General features: G+C 38.8%; 1 protein-coding gene across 2 annotated transcripts; it reads right to left on the reverse strand.

The window, feature by feature from the left end:
* Positions 1-378: 378 nt before the first annotated feature.
* On the reverse strand, positions 379-25679 carry pip4p2 (phosphatidylinositol-4,5-bisphosphate 4-phosphatase 2). Of its 2 annotated transcripts, XR_004558001.1 has the most exons (8): positions 25475-25678; positions 13620-13768; positions 11408-11514; positions 11174-11297; positions 10485-10559; positions 10015-10068; positions 4297-4387; positions 379-1799 (listed from the first exon to the last, which is right to left on the reverse strand). XR_004558001.1 is itself a non-coding variant. In XM_034160145.1 (7 exons), the coding sequence occupies exons 1-7, from the start codon at positions 25578-25580 to the stop codon at positions 1656-1658; spliced, it is 783 nt and encodes a 260-aa protein (XP_034016036.1). In that variant the 5' UTR covers positions 25581-25679; the 3' UTR covers positions 379-1655. The 2 variants fall into 2 exon arrangements, 1 of the variants encoding a protein (XP_034016036.1); XM_034160145.1 differs by lacking the exon at positions 10485-10559 and having other exon boundaries at positions 10007-10068; positions 25475-25679.
* Between the last annotated feature and the right edge of the window lie 496 nt (positions 25680-26175).

The following is a 26175-nucleotide window of genomic DNA, read 5'->3' on the forward strand; positions in this document are numbered from 1 at the left end:
GTTTGATCATTTAAGACATGCATTTTAATGCAAATCTGATTTCAAGCTAGTGTGCACATTTGATGCCTAAATGTATTTAAGAATCCATATAACAAATCAGCTACAGTCACATGGCAGTTTGACAGTAAACAAAACTGCACCAAACAAGTAAGAAATTAAACCTGTTCTGAATGTTGTTTGTCCATATTTAAATGAAAATAAATAAATAAAATTCAATGCCGCTCCCAACCAATCAGGTCAGGTCAGCACTGGCTGTATTTGTCTGCATCCACCACAACCACCCACTCAGATCGCTGGTCCATCCCCGCTGGCTGAAAGTAGTCATCGATTTACTGCTGTCATGTGATACAAAACCCATCAAACAAAACACCACAGGTAATTTTTTTTAGATTTTATTGATAAATTATCATTTTTAAAAAGACCCATGAGCCCTCTACTCCCATCTCACACTACAGCTTCTCCAAGTACAGAATCTGCATTATGTACAAAGAGCATCTTTTTTTTAAGTATCATTTCTGCTTTAACACATTCATAACATGGTTAGAAGTTTGAACTGATCAGCGTCAAGAAGCCAGACGCTCTGTTACAGCGACACTAGCTAGCACGGACTTCACTGGAGGTCAGCGAAAAGCGAAGGAAGGTTTACATTCTGAATCACAGGCAGAAAGATCTAAGACAAGAACCCCATATATGCTTCACGCACCGCTCCATAACTGAAAAGAAAAAAAAGAAAAACCACCACACACATCCTCAGTTACAGAATGACAGCAAGCCAACATGCAAACTTGAGTCACCAAGTTTTGGGATAATTTTTCTACCAGTGAGAAGGCAACATAAAGGCAGTGCAGAAGATGATGATGAAGGTCAAAATATAATGCAGAAAAATAAAAAGAAACATAAAGAAACATAGACAGAAAAAAAAAATGCTACTCCTTGACAAATACTGAATGGAAATATTGGCACGCATGGGCATTTAACAACTTCTTATAAAAAAATGATCATTAGTAGATTTAAAATCATTAGTTCGTACTCTGACAGTGTGCACAGACCAGTTAAATGTTATAGTACAGTGTAGATAATACAGAGCCATCTGCAGCTGGGGTTAAACTAGCAGCAAAACCAACACATACAGTTGCATATAATTGTAGTGCAATGGGAACATTTCTTTTTTCTTATGAGGTTGTCTTATTTTGGTCTGTTGGGAAACAGAAAAATCCATTAAACGTGTCCAAGAACCAGTCCAAAGGCATCAAATCCTTCATGTTTGATAAGCAATCACTCCTAAATCACAAAAAAAGCCACAAAAGATTTATGGCATTCAAAAAGAAGAAGGAAAAAAAAAGAATCTCAATTATCAAACCAATTCCACACAACTTCCTGATTGCATGGTAGAGGATTTTATGTCCTTGTGTGCAAGCAAATCCATATAGTAGTATTGTTCAGTAAATAAAAGCTTGCAAAAACATTTCAGACACAAATGAGATACATGGATATATCTCCACACAAACCGCGTGTTGGATAAAACATACGCACACATCCCCGTGCAGATGCCCCACTCCGCTGAACATGACCTGTTTGGAACCTGAATAAGATGGAAAGGGGGGAGGACAAAAACTAAACGTGGGGTTTGTTCGTGCAGCGGTGCCGCCTGCGCCCTAAGCGAAGCTGTTCTCCGGGTAGCTGACTTTGATCGCTCCCCAGTAGCAGGCTCGTATCAGGCAAATGAGACCCAACAGGTAAGCAAAGGCCCAGGACACGTAGGTGGCATTGTAACGTCTGGCAAAATCTCGAGTACCCACCTGTCAACACAAAGGAAAATGTTAATAAGACAGAAAAATACATGTATAATTAGGCTAATTTAAAAAAAAAAAAAAGTGCATTTAATTAATGCACTTGAATCTGATTTAAAGCACGAAAGCAGTGGGCTGAAGGTACTGAAGGTGGGTCATGAGACGTCACTAAATATAAATTCAAACAAACATTTTGATTTTTAATTCTGTAATACAATTTATAATTACCTAATATAGCTGATTCTTCACAAAAATACATAATCAGACATAATAAAAACCCACGGAACATAAATTATATGTTATTCTTAATTTTTCTGAAATCTTTATACTTGGAAAAACACTGTCTTAAGTCTTATGTGTTGAAGAAAACTGTGATTGAAGGTTTTTGGGGGGAGCTCCAGGAGGTTTTCAGATTTTCAAAGTGGACCCCAGCATTCTTAAATCTGGCAACGGCTGCAGGAAAATACAGTGAGGAAAATAAGTATTTGAACACCCTGCAATTTTGCAAGTTCTCCCACTTAGAAATCATGGAGGGGTCTGAAATTTTCATCTTAGGTGCATGTCCACTGTGAGAGATATAATCCAAAAAAAAAAAAAAAAAAAAATCCGGAAATCAAAATGTATGAATTTTTTTATAATTTATTTGTATGTTACTGCTGCAAATAAGTATTTGAACACCTGCCAATCAGCAGAAATTCTGGCCCTCAAAGACCTGTTAGTCTGCCTCTGAAAAGTCCACCTCCACTCCACTTATTATTCCAAATTAGAAGCACCTATTTGAGGTCTTTAGCTGCATAAAGACACCTGTCCACCACACAATCAGTAAGACTCCAACTACTAACATGGCTAAGACCAAAGAGCTGTCCAAAGACACCAGAGACAAAATTGTAGACCTCCACAAGGCTGGAAAGGGCTACGGGGCAACTGCCAAGCAGCTTGGTGAAAAAAGATCAACTGTTGGAGCAATTATTAGAAAATGGAAGAAGCTAAACATGACTGTCAATCTCCCTCAGACTGGGGCTCCATGCAAGATCCCACCTCGTGGCGTATCAATAATCCTAAGAAAGGTGAGGAATCAGCCCAGAACTGCACGGGAGGAGCTGGTCAATGACCTGAAGAGAGCTGGTACCACTGCTTCCAAGGTTACTGTGGGTAATACACTAAGACGTCATGGGTTAAAATCACACATGGCACGGAGGGTTCCCCTGCCTGTCCAAAATAGAACTTTTTGGTCTTAATTCCACTTGCTGTGTTTGAAGAAAAATGCTGAGTACCATTCCAAAAACACCGTCCCTACTGTGAAGGCTGGGGGGTGGAAGCATCATGTTTTGGGGGTGTTTTTCTGCACATGAGACAGGACGACTGCACTGTATTAAGGAGAGGATGACCGGGGCCATGTATTGCGAGATTTTGGGGAACAACCTCCTTCCCTCAGTTAGAGCATTGAAGATGGGTCATGGATGGGTCTTCCAACATGACAATGACCTGAAGCACACAGCCAGGGTAACCAAGGAGTGGCTCCGTAAGAAGCATATTAAGGTTCTGGAGTGGCCTAGCCAGTCTCCAGACCTAAACCCAATAGAAAATCTTTGGAGGGAGCTCAAACTCTGTTTCTCAGCGACAGCCCAGTAACCTGGCTGATCTAGAGAAGATCTGTATGGAGGAATGGGCCAAAATCCCTGCTGCAGTGTGTGCAAACCTGGTGAAAAACTACAGGAAACGTTTGACCTTTGTAATTGCAAACAAAGCCTACTGTACCAAATATTAACACTGATTTTCACATATGTTGAAATGCAGTAACATGCAAATACATTATTTAAAAAAAATCATACATTGTGATTTCTGGATTTTTTTTTTTTTTTTTTTTTTTTTTTTTGGATTATGTCTCTCACAGTGACAAGCACCTAAGATGAAAATTTCAGACCCCTCCATGATTTCTAAGTGGGAGAACTTGCAAAATCGCAGGGTGTTCAAATACTTATTTTCCTCACTGTATACTATGTAATGGTAAGAATAATAATCAGAAATTCTGCAGAAAGATAAAAACTGCAACAAGCTCAATAAACACAAATGACAACATTAAGGACTTTATCACAATATAATTATAATGATGCTAATTACAACAAAAGATATTAGCATGTTTGCGGACGGTTCCCGGGTCAAGATGAGCCCTGCTCGTTCTCCATGTGGAGTTGAGAAAGGAAGAAGAAGAAGGGAAAAAACAACAACAACAAACAACATGCAACATCCATGTTGGATCTGCTGTTGGCAACCCCAAGTGAAAAAGGACAAACTGACTTTAAGAAGTTAGATCACTGTAATACACTGTGACAGAATGGACATTAGGGGTTGGTTAAGAAAAATTCAGTGTGATTCTTTTCGGAACAACCAGTATGTGCACTTTAAAGTGGTTATATTACATTTAATGTATTCAATACAATAATGTTATGCTTTCTAAAACATGCAAGGAAAAAGTGAAAACACAAAAAACACACACAAAACTTACTGTTAAGCCCACTCCGACGAAAATGCAGATCATTCCTATAGTTATATAAGCACAACAGCGCCTTCTAGGGAGGGCGCTGCCAACTGATGATCTGCAGGTGGAGAAAGAAAAACATGAAAGATTTTTTTTAAAAACCCAACTGTTAATATTAATAATCAACTAAGTAATTAGTATTATGTTTTCAAAAATGCTGTAAATTATCAATACAGCAAAATATGAGAGTAACACACATTTACGACTAAAACGTTTTTAAAATATAAACTCATAATGAAATTAAAAATAAATTTTAATATTTTGGGGGGAGAGGGGGGTTTCAACCTAGCACAGAGATCATTATCAGGTCAAGACAAATAAATATTTATCTCAGACTACAGCCCAACAACAAATACGAGTTCAACAATTTTTACAGTTTAAATATTACTGAGATCAAATCAGAGTTTTAGACTGGAAAATTACTTGAGTAACAACATACAACCCCTGGCAAAAATTATGGAATCACCGGCCTCGGAGGATGTTCATTCAGTTGTTTAATTTTGTAGAAAAAAAGCAGATCACAGACATGACACAAAACTAAAGTCATTTCAAATGGCAACTTTCTGGCTTTAAGAAACACTATAAGAAATCAAGAAAAAAAAGATTGTGGCAGTCAGTAACGGTTACTTTTTTAGACCAAGCAGAGGAAAAAAATATGAACTCACTCAATTCTGAGGAATAAATTATGGATTCACCCTGTAAATTTTCATCCCCAAAACATAGTGCATATGAAACTTTTTTACAAATATTTACATCATTATATGATAAAAATTGTCCAATTAAACAAGACTACAGAAAACAAAAAATCCAAGCTCGACCATGGATGACAAAAGGGTTACGAAATGCATGTAATAAGAAAAATACACTGTATAGAGAATTCATAAAACTAAAGACTAAAGAGGCAGAAAATAGATATAAGAAATACAAAAACAGATTAACTAATATTATACGGGTATGTAGGAAGGAATATTATAGTAACATATTATATAATAACAAAAACAATATTAAAGGAATATGGGATATATTAAATAGCATTATCAAAAATGGTAATAAAAAACAGAGTTACCCTCAGTATTTCACTGATAATAATGTCAAGAAGGAAAATAAGGATGAGGTAGTCAACGGTTTGAATAATTTTTTTGTAAATATTGGACCAAGCTTGGCAGAAAAAATTCCCGATTCCCAACCTGAGGATTGGGATAATAATCTCATAGAAAGAAATCCCTGTTCAATGTTCCTCACAGCAGTGGATGGAAAAGAAATTATAGACATTGTGAATAATTGTAAATATAAAACATCTACCGATTTAAATGAAATTGATATGGTGGTGGTAAAACAGGTCATTGAATGGATTGTAGAACCATTAACATACATCTGTAACTTATTTCAAACCGGTAAATTTCCCAATCAAATGAAAATAGCTAAGGTTGTGCCACTGTATAAGACTGGGGATAGACACCACTTCACAAATTATAGACCTGTTTCTTTGCTTCCACAATTTTCCAAATTATTAGAAAAGTTATTCAATAATAGATTAGACAAATTCATAAATAAACATAAATTACTTACTGATAGTCAATATGGATTCAGAGCACATAGTTCAACATCACTTGCATTAATAGAATCAGTTGAGGAGATTACAAACGCCATAGACCACAAATTACATTCAGTTGGAATATTTATAGACCTTAAAAAGGCTTTTGATACAATCAATCATGACATATTCATCAATAAACTTGAACAGTATGGGATTAGGGGGTTGGTGTTGCACTGGGTGAGAAGCTACTTAAGTAACAGAAAACAGTTTGTGAAGTTGGGGGAATATACATCATCATGCTTGGACAATGCTTGTGGCGTCCCACAGGGGTCAGTATTGGGTCCAAAACTGTTTCTAATTTATATAAATGATATTGTCAATGTTTCCAAAATATTAAAATTAGTATTATTTGCAGATGACAAGCATTTTTTGTTCAGGGGGGGATTTGCAGGAGTTACTGAGGAGGATCAGTATAGAAATGGGAAAATTGAAAATATGGTTTGACAGAAACAAATTATCATTAAACTTAAGTAAAACAAAATACATGTTATTTGGCTATTGTAATACAGACATACAGGTTCAGTTACAAGTCGAGGGGGTAGATATTGAAAGGGTACATGAAAATAAGTTTCTGGGGGTGATAATAGATGATAAGATAAACTGGAAGACTCATATAAAACATATACAAAGTAAACTGTCAAGAAGCATTTCAGTTCTAAACAAAGCGAAACATATTCTGGACCACAACTCACTCCGCATTCTTTACTGCTCACTGGTTTTACCATATTTACAGTACTGTGCAGAGGTATGGGGTAATACTTATAAAGGTACAACACAATCACTATCAGTAATGCAGAAAAGAGCTATAAGAATTATTCATAATACTGGCTATAGAGATCATACAAATCCACTATTTTTACAATCCAAATTCTTAAAATTCACAGACTTGGTTCATTTTCAAACAGTACAAATTGTGTATAAAGCAATAAACAATTTACTTCCAGCAAATATTAAAAATATGTTTTTTAACAGATCAGGAGATTGCAGTCTGAGGGGGAAATTTAATTTAAAGCATCAGTGGGCACGAACAACATTAAAAGGTTTCTGTATTTCTGTCTGTGGGGTGAGGATGTGGAACAGATTGGGAGTGGGGCTCAAGCAATGTCCAAGCATGAACCAGCGGTACAAAAATATGTTTTTTTTCTAGGTATAGGGAGGAGGAAGGGTAATGAGGGTTAGGGTGTTTTTGTTTTTTGCTTCGGCTTGTAAATATATAGTATTTTGTGTATATGTATGTATGTATATATATATATATATATATATATATATATATATATATACACACACACACGAGTATATATTGATATTGGTTTAGGTGTGTAGGAATCTATGTGTATATGTGGCAAAGGGTATCACTGGTTGTGGGGAAGAAGGGGTAGGGAAAAATAAGCTGATGCTTCACCCTACCCCTTTTCGGACATGTTGGGTACACAGTAGGAACTTTTTTGTTGTTGTCTTCACTGATCTATCTTGTAATTGTTGTTGTATCAAATGTTCGAAATAAACAGTTTTCATTCATTCATTCATTCAAAGCCAGAAAGTTGCCATTTGAAATGACTTTAGTTTTGTGTCATGTCTGTGATCTGCTTTTTTTCTACAAAATTAAACAACAGAATGAACATCTTCCGAGACCGGTGATTCCATAATTTTTGCCAGGGGTTGTATTTTTATTTAAAACAGTGCACTGACCTATTATAGCTCCACAAACTGTAAACTGGGTCTGTTTTATTTCAGTATACATCTTTCTTCTGGCCTTCAGATGTGAAATATTTATTTTTCTGAACATTTACTATTATTTGTCATCTGTCTTTTTAAAAACCATCTTCAAAATAAATGATCTATCCATCAAATTATGTGATTTCAGGTTTCTTTTGTGCCCCCCACAAATGAGTCTCACTTCACTGCACCGTAACATTTTTGGAGGCAAAAATCTCAATTGCTCTTTCCAGGTTTTAGACATGCAGGGATTTTATTTATTTATTTATTTATTTTTGAGCATCCAGAGAAGTCAGCTGCCTGGAAGCAGCAGCCAGGCCTCAGTTTTGCCCTGTTCCTTGGTTACTTTTCCTCTCACATGCCTCTCATGTGACCTGACTTGAACATTCTTCAGCACTGATGGCTTAAGAGCGCCCAGTCACCTGATTTTTCACGGCTACTTAAACATCTTTCTCTTTTGTTCAATTCTGTTTACATTTGTGCCGACCAAATGGATTCCTGCCCATCTGTGACCAGAACAGCCTGCTTTTTTAATTTTCGGTTATTTAACCTGACAGAATTGCGCTGTGAGACTCATTGTCGGCTGACAATATAAATATATAACTTGAAAACAGGACAGACCTGGTGAACTAAGATTAACAATCTATATCAGTCTGACAGATCTGGAAACTAGACCAAAAAAAAAAAAAAAAACCCAGTTTTAACCACAGTAATAATGATAAATTGTAGGATTTTCTCCTGCAATATTAAATGTCTCCCCCCCCAAAAAAATCTGGGAACCTCCTACACCTCAGCCCCTCCCCTCCCCATGCAAGAACAGCAAACTCCAGGCCTCTGAAGTTGTGACAACAATAAATTTCTCCACAAAGCAGAAACAGATACAACAGGTTCATAGTGTTCACCTGTTATCTACAACCCCTGGCAATAATTATGGAATCACCGGCCTCGGAGGATGTTCATTCAGTTGTTTAATTTTGTAGAAAAAAAGCAGATCACAGACATGACACAAAACTAAAGTCATTTCAAATAGCAACTTTCTGGCTTTAAGAAACACTATAGGAAATCAGGAAAAATAATTGTGGCAGTCAGTAACGGTTACTTTTTAGACCAAGCAGAGGGAAAAAAATATGGACTCACTCAATTCTGAGGAATAAATTATGGAATCACCCTGTAAATTTTCATCCCCAAAGCTAACACCTGCATCAAATCAGATCTGCTCGTTAGTCTGCATCTAAAAAGGAGTGATCACACCTTGTAGAGCTGTTGCACCAAGTGGACTGACATGAATCATGGCTCCAACATGAGAGATGTCAATTGAAACAAAGGAGAGGATTATCAAACTCTTAAAAGAGAGTAAATCATCACGCAATGTTGCAAAAGATGTTGGTTGTTCACAGTCAGCTGTGTCTAAACTCTGGACCAAATACAAACATGGGAAGGTTGTTAAAGGCAAACATACTGGTAGACCAAGGAAGACATCAAAGTGTCAAGACAGAAAACTTAAAGCAATATGTCTCAATGTTCCAATGAGATTTATAAAGATGACTGCCTGAAGAGAACATGTAAATTTCCACAGTCATTGATGATATGGGGCTGCATGTCAGGTAAAGGCACTGGGGAGATGGCTGTCATTACATCATCAATAAATGCACAAGTTTACGTTGATATTTTGGACACTTTTCTTATCCCATCAATTGAAAGGATGTTTGGGGATGATGAAATCATTTTTCAAGATGATAATGCATCTTGCCATAGAGCGAAAACTGTGAAAACATTCCTTGCAAAAAGACACATAGGGTCAATGTCATGGCCTGCAAATAGTCCGGATCTTAATCCAATTGAAAATCTTTATTGGAAGTTGAAGAAAATGGTCCATGACAAGGCTCCAACCTGCAAAGCTGATCTGGCAACAGCAATCAGAGAAAGTTGGAGCCAGATTGATGAAGAGTACTGTTTGTCACTCATTAAGTCCATGCCTAAGAGACTGCAAGCTGTTATAAAAGCCAGAGGTGGTGCAACAAAATACTAGTGATGTGTTGGAGCGTTCTTTTGTTTTTCATGATTCCATAATTTTTTCCTCAGAATTAAGTGATTCCATATTTTTTTTCCCTCTGCTTGGTCTAAAAAAGTAACCGTTACTAACTGCCACAATTATTTTTCCTGATTTCTTATAGTGTTTCTTAAAGCCAGAAAGTTGCCATTTGAAATGACTTTAGTTTTGTGTCATGTCTGTGATCTGCTTTTTTTCTACAAAATTAAACAACTGAATGAACATCCTCCGAGGCCGGTGATTCCATAATTTTTGCCAGGGGTTGTATTGTGACTGTCGGGTTTGTGCTGCATAATGATGTGTGTTTGTGCAACAGGCTCACATTTTTTTTGCAGTGGGGACACTTGGCTAGCGTGTTAAACCGAAGCTCCATCCACTGTGAAAAGAAGACAAAAACAACAATCTGTGACAATACATCAAAGAAGAGCAGGCAGAACAGAGTGTACTACAAGATATGATCATTTACAAGTCTATTTCATTCCCGTGTTACAAAATGTCTAAACTACCACCTAAGTTATTCCAACGTGTTAGTGCTTGACTCAGCGACCATTCACATCTGGCTGCAGAAAGTAAATAAAAATGAAGCTTCACATGCAGCATGTGGTTGACAACATTAACTTTTAGTATAAAAAGATGGTCTGCACAACAAAAATCAGCTCTCTTTGCAGCTTTTTTCAAAGCCAGATGTGGACAAAGTCGTAGAATCGCGACGTGTGAGTAAGGCGGCGCACTGAACTAGAGCAGGGTTAGGCTGTTGTTAATATGTCCACAGGTGAGACCAGCTTTATCAACCTGTTGTTGGGCTGGAGGAGAGCCGTCGCCGGGGAGACCAGACAGTGGCTGCGACGACCTGGCACCCTCACTGCCCTACAGACGTCGCAAGCAACAATGTGCACACGTTAACAAGACAACAACACGGTTCTTTAACATGCGGGTCCATCATTGTCAAGGATAAACAGTGTTCAACATGCAAGTCAAAAATCCTGAAACTTTCCTGAATGCAAGGAGCCGCATAGTGAAGAAAAGTGTTTTAATAATCTGCAGAGCGCCGCTGCAGGTCACACAAGTGGTGTTTCCTGTGACCAGGCTTCATTCAAGTCAGATTTGGAATTTTCAATTATCCAAGTGAAGAAAGAAGAACTGCAGCAAATTCAAGCCTGTTGCTTGCATCACATTCCATCAGTCAAAAAACATTAAATCCAGCTGAGCAGGAAAGGTACGTGACACAAACACTTATGTCTGCATGGGTGGACTGATGGAAAAAAAAAAAAAAAACACTGCTCTGCAGGGTTTACAGAACAACACAATATGTCATATCCACATTTAGTACTGTCAAAATACCTGTTTAACATTTTTGCATGACTACTGCATTTGAATAAAGATGCGGCTCTCTGGGTTACTATAATGCACGTACCAACAACAGCACAGCAAAATAATTCTGAGATTGCTTAGGTAGTGTGTGATTTGTGCATTTCACGTACTAGGAAGGTGTTACCACAGTGACCGCAGACCACCCGCATCCCCTCAGGCTGAATGGGCAGCGCTGGCTGGGCCGGTTGCTCCTCGGGGATGACCATCACCGGGCTCAGGTTGATTATACGTCTGCTGTCGGAGGAAGAATGAGAAGGTATGATTGCAATGCAGGATTACATTTTGTTGCAACCTCACATTTAAAACCCTGAATTGGAGCCTTGTGCATGATACATCCTACCTACCAGTTAGGTCGAGGACATCCTATCCTCCGAGATGTGTCTTTACAGATAAGCAGGCAGTTACAGGGACACCTCACATACTTCTTTCCCATTGGAGGATTCTTGATAGGCTGGAACACAACACATTGTACTATCAGTTCAGCAATATATGTCTGTTCTCCAACTCCCCCTAAACTTGGTACCGTATGTGGAAAAAAGTTGAAATTGCCCTTAAAGAATTAATTTTGGCAAAGGTCAAAAGAATCTGATTTCAACCCGGTTTGGACCAAATGTGGCACACACAAAGATAAAAAAAACTGCCCTGACAGCAGACAGAAGTCAATCATTTGCATCAAGGTCATGAGGTCAAATGTCAGATCAGTGTAACTCTTACTGTCTCCATGCTCACTGGTATAACTATCTAGTGCAAAATAATAATAGCAACAATAATAATAATCAGAACAATAGAAACTAAAGAAAAGTGCAATTCAGTAGTTTCAAATGATTTGTGTAATGACAATACAGCAGAGTCTTTCAGGGCTAAATGCAGTGATAAATTGCTGCACAAAAACAGTAATTCTGTCTTTACACTATACAACATATTTTAATTGAGCAACTCCATAGGCAGGCCAATTTTTTTAGAAACCGATGTCTTTAGACTAGAGATAGAAAGTTAGATATTTGATTTCCAGTTTTACACCATTCATGACCTCATTAGACCCAGGAGGGAGTTACCTACGTGAATAACTAAATCTACGACTACAGTTCCTGCAATACCTCCACCAACAAAGTTGGATGATGTAATGTTTGGTTGTCTGTTTGTTAACAACCTTGAGCCCAGTTTTTCATATATTAAATGAATAGATTTGTAACATTTCATAATATTATGAAATTTTTAGTGAAGATTCATATCCTGATAGAAAATTGAATCACTTCTTGCCTAAGTTATAGGTCAAAGTCTGGAAAAATCTTAACTTTGAATGAATTTTTAAAAATTTATACCTCTATCAAAAAAAAGATCAAATTTCTTTCATATTTGAGAGCATTATGTAGGATGGTATCCTTTATCGACTGACAAAGTTTGATCCTGATCTGATCCAGATTACAGATTTTGTGGCCATTTAAATTTAACATTGAAAAGCCCATTTAATGTATATTTTACATTATATCTTAAACAAACATGCCCCAATCACTCTCATATTTGAAAGTGAGGTGCAGACTAGGACTCACTATTGCCTGACAAAGTTTGATCCGGATCTGATCCAGATTGTGGATTTTGTGGAAATTTGAATTTAACATCGAGAAGCCCATTTGGTGTACATTTTGCATTATATCTCAATCAAAAGTGTCTCAATCACTCTCATTTTTTCTGTTATGGATTTACCTACACCACTAAAATTGGATGGAGGTTCCAATTTGATACCCGTCTGTCTGTCTTCCAGTTATCAGAATCCATGTGGCAAAAAGCAACGACAAATTGTGCATAGCAGAGATAACCAATGTTCTGTGAAAATTACCTGAAAAAGAATTCAGAAACTGAAAAAGTTGGGGGAAAAAAACCTGACACCACAAAAAAATTTGATTCTTTGATTCAAGTGCATAATCATGACATGACATTTTATTACATCTAATTTATCTTATAAATAGCCACTTCTAACAGGACTTTGACCTTGAAACTTTTTTCCAAGGTAAAATTTTGTGGAATTGTAAACTAATGTTGGTGGAGGTTTGCGCTCTATAAGTGTGGTGCTCTGGTTTGTAATTAATATCACAAGAATAAAAAAATAATAATTGCTCACAAAAAACTTCAAATAGTAGTGAAATACTGTATTCCGCTTAACTATCAATGATATCTAAAATATTAAAAACTCGTTCCTTGGGATGAAAAGAGGTACTGTGTATCTTTAAGGTTCATTTCACCGTGACACAAATTTAATTTTAGAATGCATGAAAGACAATATATTAACACTCAAGAAACTGGGGAAAAGTGCTCAGGTGACTGATTAAGGAATACATAAAATTGTTAGTCCAGACTCCTTGACTTGAAAGAATACCGTCCTGGATCCAATGGGCCCCCAAACATCCAGAACAGGCTGTCTGATTAGGGTGACTGCGTATCTGCACTGACTGAAGTTTGATTGCGGAAATGAACAGAACGTTCACTTGGCTGCGACGCTATTAGAACTCAATCACGTCCGATACAGCTTTCAACTCATCAATAATGGCCTCCACTTACTGTGGCTTCATTGCAGACTGTGCACTTGACCACATGCTGATGCAGCTTGCCATCCAGGTTGATGAGTGACTGGCAAACACGGCAGTTGATGACGGGCACACCGCCAGCATCTGGGCTGGCGATGGCTGTGTAAGGAGGAGGTAGTTCAGCTTTGAGAAAGAGGACAAACACACATAAAAGACAGAGCCAGCTGTTAACTGCATGTGTCTTCAAACAGCACTCCATCAACAAACGTCTGTTTGTTTTTAAATAGGGGAAACAAACTGTTCAAAGGCTCAGCATCTACAACAGTTTGGCACACCATCTCTGACGTTCAGACCAGAAGACAATACAAACCTGTGATAGATATCACAACATGTGGTTCTTTTCTTACTCTAAGGAGACCTGAGGACAAAGCGATTCTATACAATGAATCATTGTCCAAACTGGAGCCCTGCTCAGAGCTATACTATGTAGGATTTAGGGGTGTTTAATACCATAAATGAAATAGTATAATAGTACAGACATCTTGGTCTGTGCGCCGACAGGACAGGGGTCGTGGCTGCTGCGACATCTCCGGTTCTGGACATCATAGCTGCAGCACAAGTCCCGTGCTTTGTCTGACACGCTCGCGTGTGTGTGCTTATGTGGAAATACATAAAAACATATATTGCTTTTGCAATGAGAGGAGAAACGGGCCATCAGTCTGTTTGGACAAGCAGCAGGTGATCTGAATGTCACGTACGACAGGACACGCATGTCGGGCCATGAGGGCTGTGAGCAGCGTGCCGCACAACCAGGACAAGCCAACAGTATGACAAATACGCCACTTTCGGTCACGTATCAGCAGAAATACACCGTACCTAACAATATTTGGTCAGTTATCACAGCACTTTTTTTTTTATTTATCTGCTTTTTTATTTTAGCCATTTCACGTTCCTGTTACAAGACAGTGATTGTAGTGCAGTGGTAAAGTTTACATCTGGTAATCAGAGTGTGTCGGTTCGAGTCCCATGGCATTTTTTTCCTTTTTATTTAACCAGGGTTATTTAACGGCCCCTTCATAACTGTATGTCTGTGACCATGGGTCATCTACAGAGGAACAGATGGATCATATTTGTATTGCCCGCTTGTTAAATGCTGTGTTTTTATATGGCATGTTGGTTTATTTAATTTTAAATACGTCCATCTCCTTCCTCATATCTAGCAGGTTGCTGCAACTTTCACAGGACTGTGATCATAGCTCAGTGGTAAAGTTTCTGACTAGCAATCAGAGCTTTTGGAAGGCGCAGGTTAGAGGCCCATGGGTGGCATGTTAAATTATTTTTTTGTGTGTGTAACCACATCGCACAGCTGCTGTGTTCCCGCGTGCACAAAACCGTCGCAACATGTATTTTTTCATTTTTTATGTATTTTTTCTTACACATCGTGCGGCTCCTGGCAGTGTGTTCCCGAGTGCACAAACCATCACACTGGCATCATGCATGCCTGCCCGTCAGCGCAATGTTTCATGGTTCGATCATATGAGCTGTTTCACACTATGTGTGAAGGGGCTCTTAGAATGATTTAAGACAGGGCTGCAAAAGTTCTGTCCTCGAGATCTACCTTCCTGACACTCTTAGTTGTCTCCCTGTTCCAACACACCGGAATCCAATGAAAGTCTCGTTAGCAGGCTTTTAATGAGCCTTTCATTGAATTCAGGTGTGTTGGAACAGGGAGACAACTAAGAGTATCAGATCTCGAGGACCGAACTTGGGCACCCGATTTAAGAGGTTTTACTTTGTCATCTGATGGTTAATAATCCCATTATTCCATTTGATCGCTTTGGGTGAACAGACTCTGTCTCAGACAAGCTGCTGAGCTCAGAAATGACGCATGTGCAGTGGAGGCAGGGCGGACCGTTCAGTCTGCAACACCAATATATTTTAGGGTTCTTTTAAAAATTCTTGTTTGTTTTTAAGTCTCTCCATGGTTTAGCTCGATGGTACCTCCCTGGGCTTCTTCATCCTCATATATGAGGATGAAGTCGGTACCTAGTCGGTCTCTCAGGTCGGCTGACCAGCTGCTCCTGGAAGTGCCAAGGTTGAAAAGAAAGCTCAGGGGGGACAGGGCTTTTCTGTCATTACTCCCAAACTGTGGAATGGCTTGCCTGTGGGTGTTAGGAAGGCACCTTCTTTGGTTATTTTTTAAAGTTCATTTAAAAACTTTTCTCTGGCTTTTGATACCAACGAGGCTTAATTCGATAATTTTGTTTTGAGCTTTTTTGTGTTTCTTGTTTTATGTTATTGTATCTCAGTCTGTATTACGCTTGTAGTGTACGGCACCTTGTGGCTGTTTTAAGGTGCTTTATTAATAAAGTTGGTATAGTATTTTACAGGTTACATACCTGTAGTCTTTTCTAAAAGATAGGAAATTGGAATACAACTATTTTCATTGAGGAACCAAGAACAGCCCTCACTGATGACTTACCGAAAACAGGTGCACATGACCAAATCGTTGGCTTTTACAGAATTCTGTTAATATCTGAAAGAGCTATTGTAGAGTCACTCACATGAACTCTGTCCTGTTTAATTCTACCATTAACCTGGTGTAATTAATCTGCATTCCACAGTTTGTCCCGAGTTTTAATATGCTTAATCCACAGACTTGCACCAACTCTTACTATTACCGTAGTAATCATGATACTTATGGGCTTTACATTCCTTGTAAAAAAGACAAAACCTGCCACAGTGATGAGATTCTCCTTTCCTTCAGCACTTACAATTTTACTCAACATTTATGGAAAGCAAGTTGTTTTCCTTGCTTTTTCTTTTGGGTGAGAAATATGTAAAATTTTATATATAAGTCAATTAGCAAACACATATGTATATTTTACGTCAATGCAATATACAAGTATATTCTGAATATGAAGTTTACTGAAGCACTCTTGAGTTATGTCTATTTTCTTAATATCTGTGCAAATGAACACCTATGCAAATTAATTAGTCACTTATATCACACTATTTATGACACTGTAATATACACGTAATGTGAATACAAAACCTCTATAATAAAGATTTCTCGGAAAAAAGACTGAACAACTCTTATCCGCTCACCTACCCCCTAGAGAGTACTTATGATCTATGCATTAAATGGCTATCATGTATTATTATTATTGAGTTATAGTGCTCATAAGAAAACCAACACTACATACTTATTAATACTAAAATGTATAGAGCAATATATGTAGCAAACGACCCTAAGATGCAATCAGTTCATCTACTGTGTAGGGAGTACCCACAGTGTAAGTATTGAGTGTACTGTTACATTATGTACTGTAACCTAGTCATAGTGTTGGCATGAATATGTTTATACACATAGACCTGCCAATATAACGTTGCTTTACAGTGTACATTCTCGGTGTACATTCAAGACACTCTCAAAGGTAACAATTCAGCAATCCAGCAAAATATTATGATATATTCTATTGGAATACATAATCAAGTCTGGTTATACCATAAATAGTCTAAAATGTTGGCCAAACACAAAGTTACATCACATTTCTGTTTACATACGACCAATTTCCTTCTCGTTTCACCCTGAATGCAATGTTGAGTCAAATCAATGGGAAAACAAGACTGACCCTCACTGAGTTGACGCCACAGGGACAGATGGTTGCTTTGGACAAACACAACCAACAGAAATATAAAGGGTGTGCCAGTGACCAGACTGGACACCCCTACCACACACATTCCATATTACAGAAACACAACTGCGAATCATCTTGTATTGCCTCCTGTTCTTGAGATAATAGCAGGAAATGTTGGCATGTGTCAGATTCCATGCCTGTCTTACCAAATTTGATTCCAAATCAAACCAATAACAGAATGCATGAAAAAAAAAAATCTCATTGCTGCAACAAATTTACACACTGCCTCTCAAAATAGAGCTAGAAATCCTTCCACTCAAAAAAGTACAGAGTTGTGACAGCACCTTTCAACAGCCTCCTCCTGGAATCACCTCTGGCATAGGAATTGGACAAAATATCAGTATTCTACGCGCCATCAGAGCGAATGCCGCAGAGTTACTTCTCATCATGAAGGTGGAAAGAGCCAATCTACTTCTGCCGCTTGAGGGCCAACCTATCTGCTGAGATGCAGCCAAGGTCGTTGGTCCTCACCCATCACCTCCTCTACAGCATGACGACTGCAGGGAAATACAGAAATATCCCACATGTATTTCTTATAGTTGTTAATAAATAAAGGAGTGATTTTATCAGAATTTGACAGCTTCACAACAGCTTTAATTATGGGATGTGCACACCATCTGTTCTTTAATATCACACCTCATGCCATCAACCTCCCAAATGAAGCAAATTTTTTTCTCCTTCAACAGTAACATTCCAACTGTGGGCTTGAAAAAAATCCATCCCAATAACCCCCCCCCCAATTTCTGGAATGAATACACGCCAGAAGAAACCAGAAGAAAGTTGAACCAGCTGCTGTAATCGAGGGTTCACGGACATACTAGGATATGATCATATTCTGACCTTCCTTTCAGCTTCTGCATCAGAACAGGCTGTTTATTCAGAATTTATTCATCTTTAATACTAATCAGTTGTTGAAATGTGCACTTTATAGGTCACAAAATGTTCACTTCCATCATCCATCTCCTTGACATTAGCTGTCTGAAATATAATTCTCCTAAAGATTATTAAACACAATCCACTGTGACTGCAGAATGACCACAGTCACGATGAGGCAAATGAATACGGTTTCATGAGTGCAAAATTCCCCAATTCCAACAGAAACATTTGTCTGGAAGCCATCTCAGGCAAAATCTACCTCTGGCTTTCCTGATAGGTTACTTTTAAATGACACACTAAAAAAAAAAAAAAAAAAAAAAAAAAAAAAAAAAAAAAAAACAGATAAAATTGGGCAGACAGTATAATCCTTTGACTTGAAGGCTCCTGTGTGAACACAAGGACAGATTTTAACTCAGTCACAAGTAAAAGCTAAAAACTCTTCCTTGACCACCTGCCAGCAAAGCAGCAAAAGAAAAACACATAAGACTAGTAACTATCTGCTACACTAATTTTAAATATGATCAAACTACACCAGAAACAGCTTATGAATTATTTGATAACTCATTATAATAATTAAGAACTTTCCAGCCACAAAAGTTCAGTGTTGAACATAAAATAAAATGAAACTGAACATAAAACGAATTAAAATCAAAGACAATAAATACAAAATAAATGAGCTAATACATTCTCAAACACCCGGCAGCCCAATCAGAAAAAAATAAGTTAAAATTAATTATTAAAGCCATACACTAATTGTAAAAAGGAAGAAGCAGCAGAAAAAAATGGCTATGTTTTAAGAATGGCCCCAAAGGATCCAACAAAATTGGACATTATTCCACAAGAAGACTTTATGGATTGATTTTAAAGGCGTATTATTATATGCCTCTTCAGCATGTTAATAGGGAGTCTCATAAATATATCTTAAAATTTTGTGCCAAAAACACAACAGGCACTGAAATGATAAATCCTAATATATACAAATTTTTCAGGTTTCTAATAAACAATTTGTCCCTACGTGTGTTGCTTTAAATAGAAAGGAGCTGGTCCTCACCATGGACTCCTGTGACATATGTTACTGTGGTGTAAAATAACCTGTTTCAGGGTTTGTTTGTTTATTTTTAAGGCCGTGAATGGTCTACATGCACAGGCACAAACGTGGCAGCACAGATTCTGTTGATGCACATAAAAAAAATTTCCTGCTTAAAATAAAATTTAGGCTTGAAATGACTCATTTGTATGCATGTCACGGAAGTTGTCATCTGACTTCCAAATTGCTCTGAGCAATATGCCCACAACTTTAGTTCATGTATGACAGATAATAACATAAGGGGAGAGAAGCAACTTAAAGCGATACAGACATTCAAATGTCACCAAACTGACAAAATTTTGTTTCTGCTGAAATCCAAGCATTATACTGTCTATTTTTGAAACACGTTTCAAAATTACAGCTCATTTTAATAAAGAGAACATATTTATCTGGGGGGGGGTCCATAAGGAATATTTTATTTTCCTTCTTACGCTGTCTGCAGGACTTAGTGAAGTTACTTTAGACCTCAGGTGATGCACCCTCAGGTGATGCACGCGCACGTAGTGTGCACTCTGACATCTGTGACATGTCTTGTAAATCACTTCAGAGGTGTTATCTGGTTACAAAAATAGTTTTTTCAGATTTACAATTATTTATTTTTCACAAATTTTTACCAAATGTATGATCGTTTTATACAGGAATGCAGCTGTTTTGGAGCGTTTTCCACCATGTTTTTAATTATTTTGGTCAAGTTCACAACCAGCTGACGTTACACTGTTCATTCTGATTGGCTGTCGCCATGTGATTCCCAGCATCCCTCATGCAAGTCGGGGGAAGCCCCCACCTGATCTATGATGTCATTATCAGACTATAGGGGTCACTCCCGTAACTAGTTCAAGGCTGTCTATTCTCTTGAAATTTTCCCCTTCAGAGAAACTATTTATTATTTTCTTCTAGACAACATGAATTTTGATCATATTGGCAATGTCATATAATGAATCTCATATTTAAAGGACATGTCGCATGTGTTTCAATGTCTCAGTTAGCAACACAACATCAAAGTACAGGACTGTAAAGCTCTCTGCACACATATGCTCATAATTAGTGGTTTCAGATGTTTTTAATCCTCTCCCAAAGCGAGGAAACAGGTGCATTTCCGGAAAACGTCTCACTCTGCATTTCTCTGCGCATGACGTAGTTAAGAGGAAAACAGAAACATCCCAGGTAGAGACAGATAGAACAAAACAAATATGGTTCTGTCCAATAACGAAGCTTCTGAACTTTTCTTTGAAAGCAGTGGGTCGGATTTACAGAGGAGACGACACACTTCACCCCGAAACCCCTAACTTTTTCAGAGTCTGTCCGATTTTGGATCTTAAAGTGTCATGATGCTGCAGTTTGTGCCACAGCTGTTGGTTTACTGCTGCGGACATGCGTGGACACGCAGATGTATGTCTCCTATTGGTAAAACTCAGAAGACGCTATTTTCAGGAGCTAATGGACTATCTAATGTGCCACAATCCTGACAGAAGCTGAGTTGAAGGCAGAACTGCGATCGGACATGATGCGCGCACGCCGCTATCAGAACCCGAGAGCGAGTGGACCTGGACATTATTCTCAGGCTGAGTGGAACTTGAAAATGATCTCTGGGTGTGGAGGCAAGTGAGGACAACTGGACCGTTCCATGGATAGCAATCACATTTGCGATTGCGCGTGACACGTACGTGGGGCTTGTTTTTGTTGTGGACTAATTTAGAAATCTTTACACTGGGGTGAGTGTAATGTTAATTTTTTTTGCTTTGTGTTCTTTTCAATGGAGCTATTTACTTTGAGAGAGTCTGTCCGTGTGTGTGTGTGTGCACACAGCAGCTGTTTTAACCCCGCATTTAGACGGACTTCTGGCTGAATTTGAACAATATATAATCAGTATTAAGCTTGTAGACTCTCTCAAATGTCATAAAACTGTCATGTCTATAACAGTGGTGTCCAAACTATTCCAGAAAGGGCCAAGAGGGTGCAGGTTTTCCTTGCAGCCACTGACTCCAGCAGGTGATTTCACTGACTAAAATCACTTTGAGCAGATAAGATGAGTTCGTCAGTGAAATCACCTGCTGGAGTCAGTGGCTGCAAGGAAACCTGCACCCTCTCGACCCTTTCTGGAATAGTTTGAGCACCACTGCTCTATAAGGAACTGTTTAAGGAACTGTAAGGAGCTGTTTATTGCCGCTTAATGGACGTGGAATGTCCCCGTGATGACACAGATATATATATTTATTAGATTTTTCAAAGTTCTATACAACACTTATTAGCGTTTTAACAGGCTGCGTTTATGACTAATTGCCACAGGTACACAAAACCTTCTCACAGCTGCTGCTTTTACCGTGACTGCATCAAAATGAACAGTTATCACTTAAAAAGGAGTCGTCATAACACAACATCACACTTGCGTAAACTTTAGTGCCTCAGCTCATTGAAGTGCACGCTGGGATGCTTCTAGTAACTATGTCACCTGTAAGAAACACTCAAGTACTTTGTTTTCAGAAGTCTCTGTAGCTGTTAGCTGCGAATGCTGTATACTTTGAAACCGGTCACAGCAGTGCACAAAGTAATCCCAGCGGATCATCGGATGGCCACTAACAGCCTAAATCGAAATTGTTATGATTTCAGTGCGACATTTCCTTTAAAGGCTAATACATAAAATTATAGTGGTGCCAAAGAAAAATCTTTTATGACTTGAATCTTAAAAAAACTCAGTAGTGGTATACTTTTAAACAAATCTGGAAATAACAGAAAATGTTTAACAGATTAGAAGTTTTGGTGCTATCCCATACCCCATAAGAAAGGGGAAAAAGCAGGTTTTCATAGTCAGACTTTCTTCACACAGGTTGTGGTCACAGCTGCCAATTACAGCTTGCACATTTAAACATCACTTTATTGTATCAAATTAAGACAGGTAACAAGATTTACATTTCTTGTAGTAATTAAATGAGTGAACAAATATCAAACAGAACATGCATAGTTCTTGGCCTGTAAAGAGTTGCTCTTGTGGAATGGGGTTGGGTTTATATCTGCTATAATTTCCGCAAACCACAAGTCTAAAGTTTCGATGCTTCAAAACTTCTAATATTTTGTCATTGCAATCAGCAGGAAGCCTCAAACATTTCACAATGCTTCCTTCCCACTTCACTAAATAGTCCCCAACAGAAATGCAACAATATCACCAGCATTATATAAATTCATAAAATATAACATTTTAAGAACTGCACTATGCTGTTTTAAAATTTGTAAAAAACACAGCTTAATTATGCTGGTGCTTTTCAGCAGTTAGGATGTATCACACATGACGCATTTGCCAAAGGTGAGAAGAATATTAAGAGGATTAACAGGAGACCATAGACTCATTTGAACCTTCAGTGATATCGCGGGATTTGACCAGTTACGGGGACCTCCATTTAATATCAAATCAAATCAATTTTATTTAAATAGCGCCAAATCACAACAAACAGTTGCCCCAAGGCGCTTTATATTGTAAGGCAAAGCCATACAATAATTACAGAAAAACCCCAACGGTTTGCGTAATATATACCCAACATAACATCACACAGATAAATGGTGTACAGTTTTGTTTTCGACTGCAATCACCGAAGCAGTCGTGAAAAGTTGTTTTTTTTTTTCAGTTCACGTGGAGAAGAAAAGGCAGGAGACATGTCGGTAAGTGTTAGCCTACACAGCTAACGAGAGTGGCGCCATTCTCTCGCCTGCAAAACCGCCTCAACACGTTTGTGCTCCGGATCATAAACAAACCACAACACATGTCCACTTTCCCACCGCATTGTCACTTTTTCTTTGCATTATCACTTTGTTTGCTTGCAATTTGCCTAAAACCCCAAAGAAAATGCTGTGGTTTGTACCCCAGAAGTGTAGAAATTTTACCCCTTCAGCGCCGCCCCCAAACGAGACTGCGTTGCCCTATTCACCTTATTCAGGAAGTCAGAGTGGGCAGCTCCATTTTGTCAAACAACTTCCGGTTTGCCACTGTGTCTAATGATTAGCTACGTGGGAAAACAGTACGTTAGAAGTGTCCAAACATGAGCAGCATTAATTGTTTAGTTCGTGAGTGCCATAACAACCGGAAGAGGAAACTATCGTTTTCAGAACAATGCTTTGAACATGGAAAGGAGAGATCTGAGTGCTGTGGAAGAGCATTTAACTTGTTCCCTCCACCATTGAAAGATGAGGATCTCAGGTGCAGGCTGAAGGCGAATTTGAAAAATCCACCCAAACGTCCCTATGTCTGTTCTTTTTATTTTATGGAGAAAAACCCACACCACTGGATCCTTACCCAGAGAAATGGTCGAACTACTGTTAGTGAGACAAACAGGTAAGCTGTGTTTGTAGCGTTAGCTACTATCTTATTTACTCATTTTCTGGCGTTTGATACAACCAAACACTGCATGAAATAACACCATACGTTTATTAACGTTACCTAATCTTGGCATTACGGTGGTACTACTTGTCGGGTAGTATTTTAACTTGATTCAAGGAGGTGCTTTTATAGTTCCTCACAGCCAAACTGTCAATACAAAGTAGTTAACAATATCGGCATACATAATCAAGGGCCACTTTTTCATGTCATCTTCCCACTCTGTTATGACCCGTGGGTGAACCAGAGTCGTTCCCTTTGAGCTTTTCAAAAAGGTTTTTGTTTCTACCCATGGAATGATTTCCATTTTTCTATACTGAAAACGCCGCTCACTGGAAGTCCTAAGACAAAACATAAATGCCTCTGTTGTAAAAGTGGGTGCAGCTGAATAAGGTGAATTGCAGGCCTATAGAGGGTTTTCAATCACGTGACAGATTTGCTGCAGGACAGGTGCCGTCTCCATTCTGGATTACAAGGAGGCTGGTGCGTGATAGAAAAATGGCGAGAATGTACGGTTATTACGATGCTTTAAATCCTCAATATAAAGCTATTTATCGTGATAGATGTGTAGCAGTTGGTTCAGTGGATCCGTATCTTATACCAGATAGTGAATTTAGTGGTGATGTAACGAACTGGCCAACAGTGTCACACTGCGATATTGTGAACTAGGAAGCTGCCGACCAGGTCAGCCTCGACGGTCTCCTGCAGAGCATCACAGCGGAGCTCTGAAAGTGGAGGTCGTCTTGAAGTCCTGAGCGATTTCTCTCACCAGGCGCTGGAAGGGCAGCTTGTGGATCAGCAGCTCGGTGCTCGAGGACCACAATGCAAATAAGCATCCGCATTGGAAGAGTTCTTGTGTTATCGTCTGCAGTATTTTTATGTATTCTTATATCATTTTATTGCCGAATAAAATAAAATTCTGGGAGCAGTGGATTTCTGGTAGCGGCGGATCTCTCTCAGCGCCACGGTGCCGTGAGGCTTCTTCACACCGACGTTGAAGCTTCTGCAATTGTTCGCCAAATGCACGTAGCGCATCATAGCGGCCACCGCGTCGTAATCCAGAATGGCCGCGGGACACAAAATGACGTGACCGATAATGTCACATGAAAACCCTCTATATGAGCCTGTTGAAAAAGTTTACACCATGACCCCTTTACGTTATTCATAAACGATAACAAAAAACACAGACTGGCTTCAGATTCTTAAGTATTTACTGTTCTTAAAAAATATTTTGGGAATGCTGTTTGAGCAGACAAAATAAACTGGGGATTCTTAAATGGGAATTTTTAGTGAAAACACTTCAATGCACAGCTGGACTGTGTGTTTAAAAATGAGTGAATTGTCGGGGTCATTCACCCCGGCATATATCATGAAACAGACAGTGATGGTATTCTATGACAAGCGGGTTTGTGGAGAATCACAGCAAATGAAAGAATAAGATGCAAAAGCTAACAGAGTGATTTGATCAACATCTGGACATTTTTGATTGATTTACAGTTGGAGACAAAGGGCTGCTCGCTTCCTTACATCTGCTCATGGGTGTTTTGTTTTTTTAAACCTCCTAAATTAACCGAGGCCTTGTGGTGCTGCAGCACGACAGCTTTCATTTTTTGGTGAAGACTAAACACTGAAGGCCCCACTGAATCATGATGTAAGCATTTCTGCAGTGAAAGCGGAGCTGCTGCTTCTTCTTCTTCTTCAAGGCCCTTTCTCTAACCCACTACTCCACCTCTCACCGTGGACGCTCCACGTTGTTTTTGCCAGCTGAAGGCGATGCTTCGATATTCCAGCAAACGTCGCTCGAATCCCAGCTCGCGCCCGTGGTTTGAGGCGCGCGCTGGCTGTACGTGTCGTGTGTTTACCTCGCGGGCTCGACTCCTGGAGGTACGGGGGCGCGGTGGGGGTCACGTTCTCCGAGTTGGGGGCCGACAGCAGTGGCGAGCGCTCGTCCGTGCCGTCGGAGGCCATGTCGTTAGCGGAGCTGCGAGAAATGGTTCTCCAGCTGCACCGAATCCTGTCAGCACGGAGGAGCCGCTCGAGGAGCTCCTCGAGTCCAGCAGCGGCGCTGGTAGTGACGCCAGACCAGAGGCGGAGCTTAACGGAGCTCCTCCCCGCCTACCTCTGACACAGCCAAACACTGTTTTTTTTTGTTTTTATGTTGTTGTTTTTTTTGTTGTTGTTGTTGTTGTTGTTTTGCCTCCACCAACGACATTGGGCAGAGGTTTCAGTTTTCAAGGTCATAGGTCAAAGGTCAAAGTCAGAAAAAAAATCTTGGAAAAAGCCCTATCTTTAACATTGAATGAATTTTCAAACATAACTGTCAAAAAATATCGAATTTCTTTCATATTTGAAAGCGTTATGTAGGATGTTATCCTTTATCGACTAACAACGTTTGATCAGGATCTGATTCAGATAACAGATTTTTTTTTTTTTTTTTTTGGCCATTTAATTTTAACATTGAAACCCCCATTTAATGTATATTTTACATTATATCTTAATCAAACGTGCCCCAATCACTCTCATATTTTTAAGTGAGGTGCAGACTAGTACTCGCTATCACCTG

This window comes from Thalassophryne amazonica, chromosome 20 (assembly GCF_902500255.1).
Source record: "Thalassophryne amazonica chromosome 20, fThaAma1.1, whole genome shotgun sequence".
In the NCBI taxonomy this organism is placed as follows: Eukaryota; Metazoa; Chordata; class Actinopteri; order Batrachoidiformes; family Batrachoididae; genus Thalassophryne; species Thalassophryne amazonica.

Excerpts from the sequence above, each read along its gene's own strand:
- pip4p2 (XM_034160145.1), bottom strand. The coding sequence starts at position 25,580 with ATGGCCTCCGACGGCACGGACGAGCGCTCGCCACTGCTGTCGGCCCCC. Across the intron at positions 13,769-25,474 it reads CCAGGAGTCGAGCCCGCGAG|CTGAACTACCTCCTCCTTAC; the intron begins GTAAACACACGA and ends TCTTTCTCAAAG. Across the intron at positions 11,298-11,407 it reads GGATGTCCTCGACCTAACTG|CAGACGTATAATCAACCTGA; the intron begins GTAGGTAGGATG and ends TTCCTCCGACAG.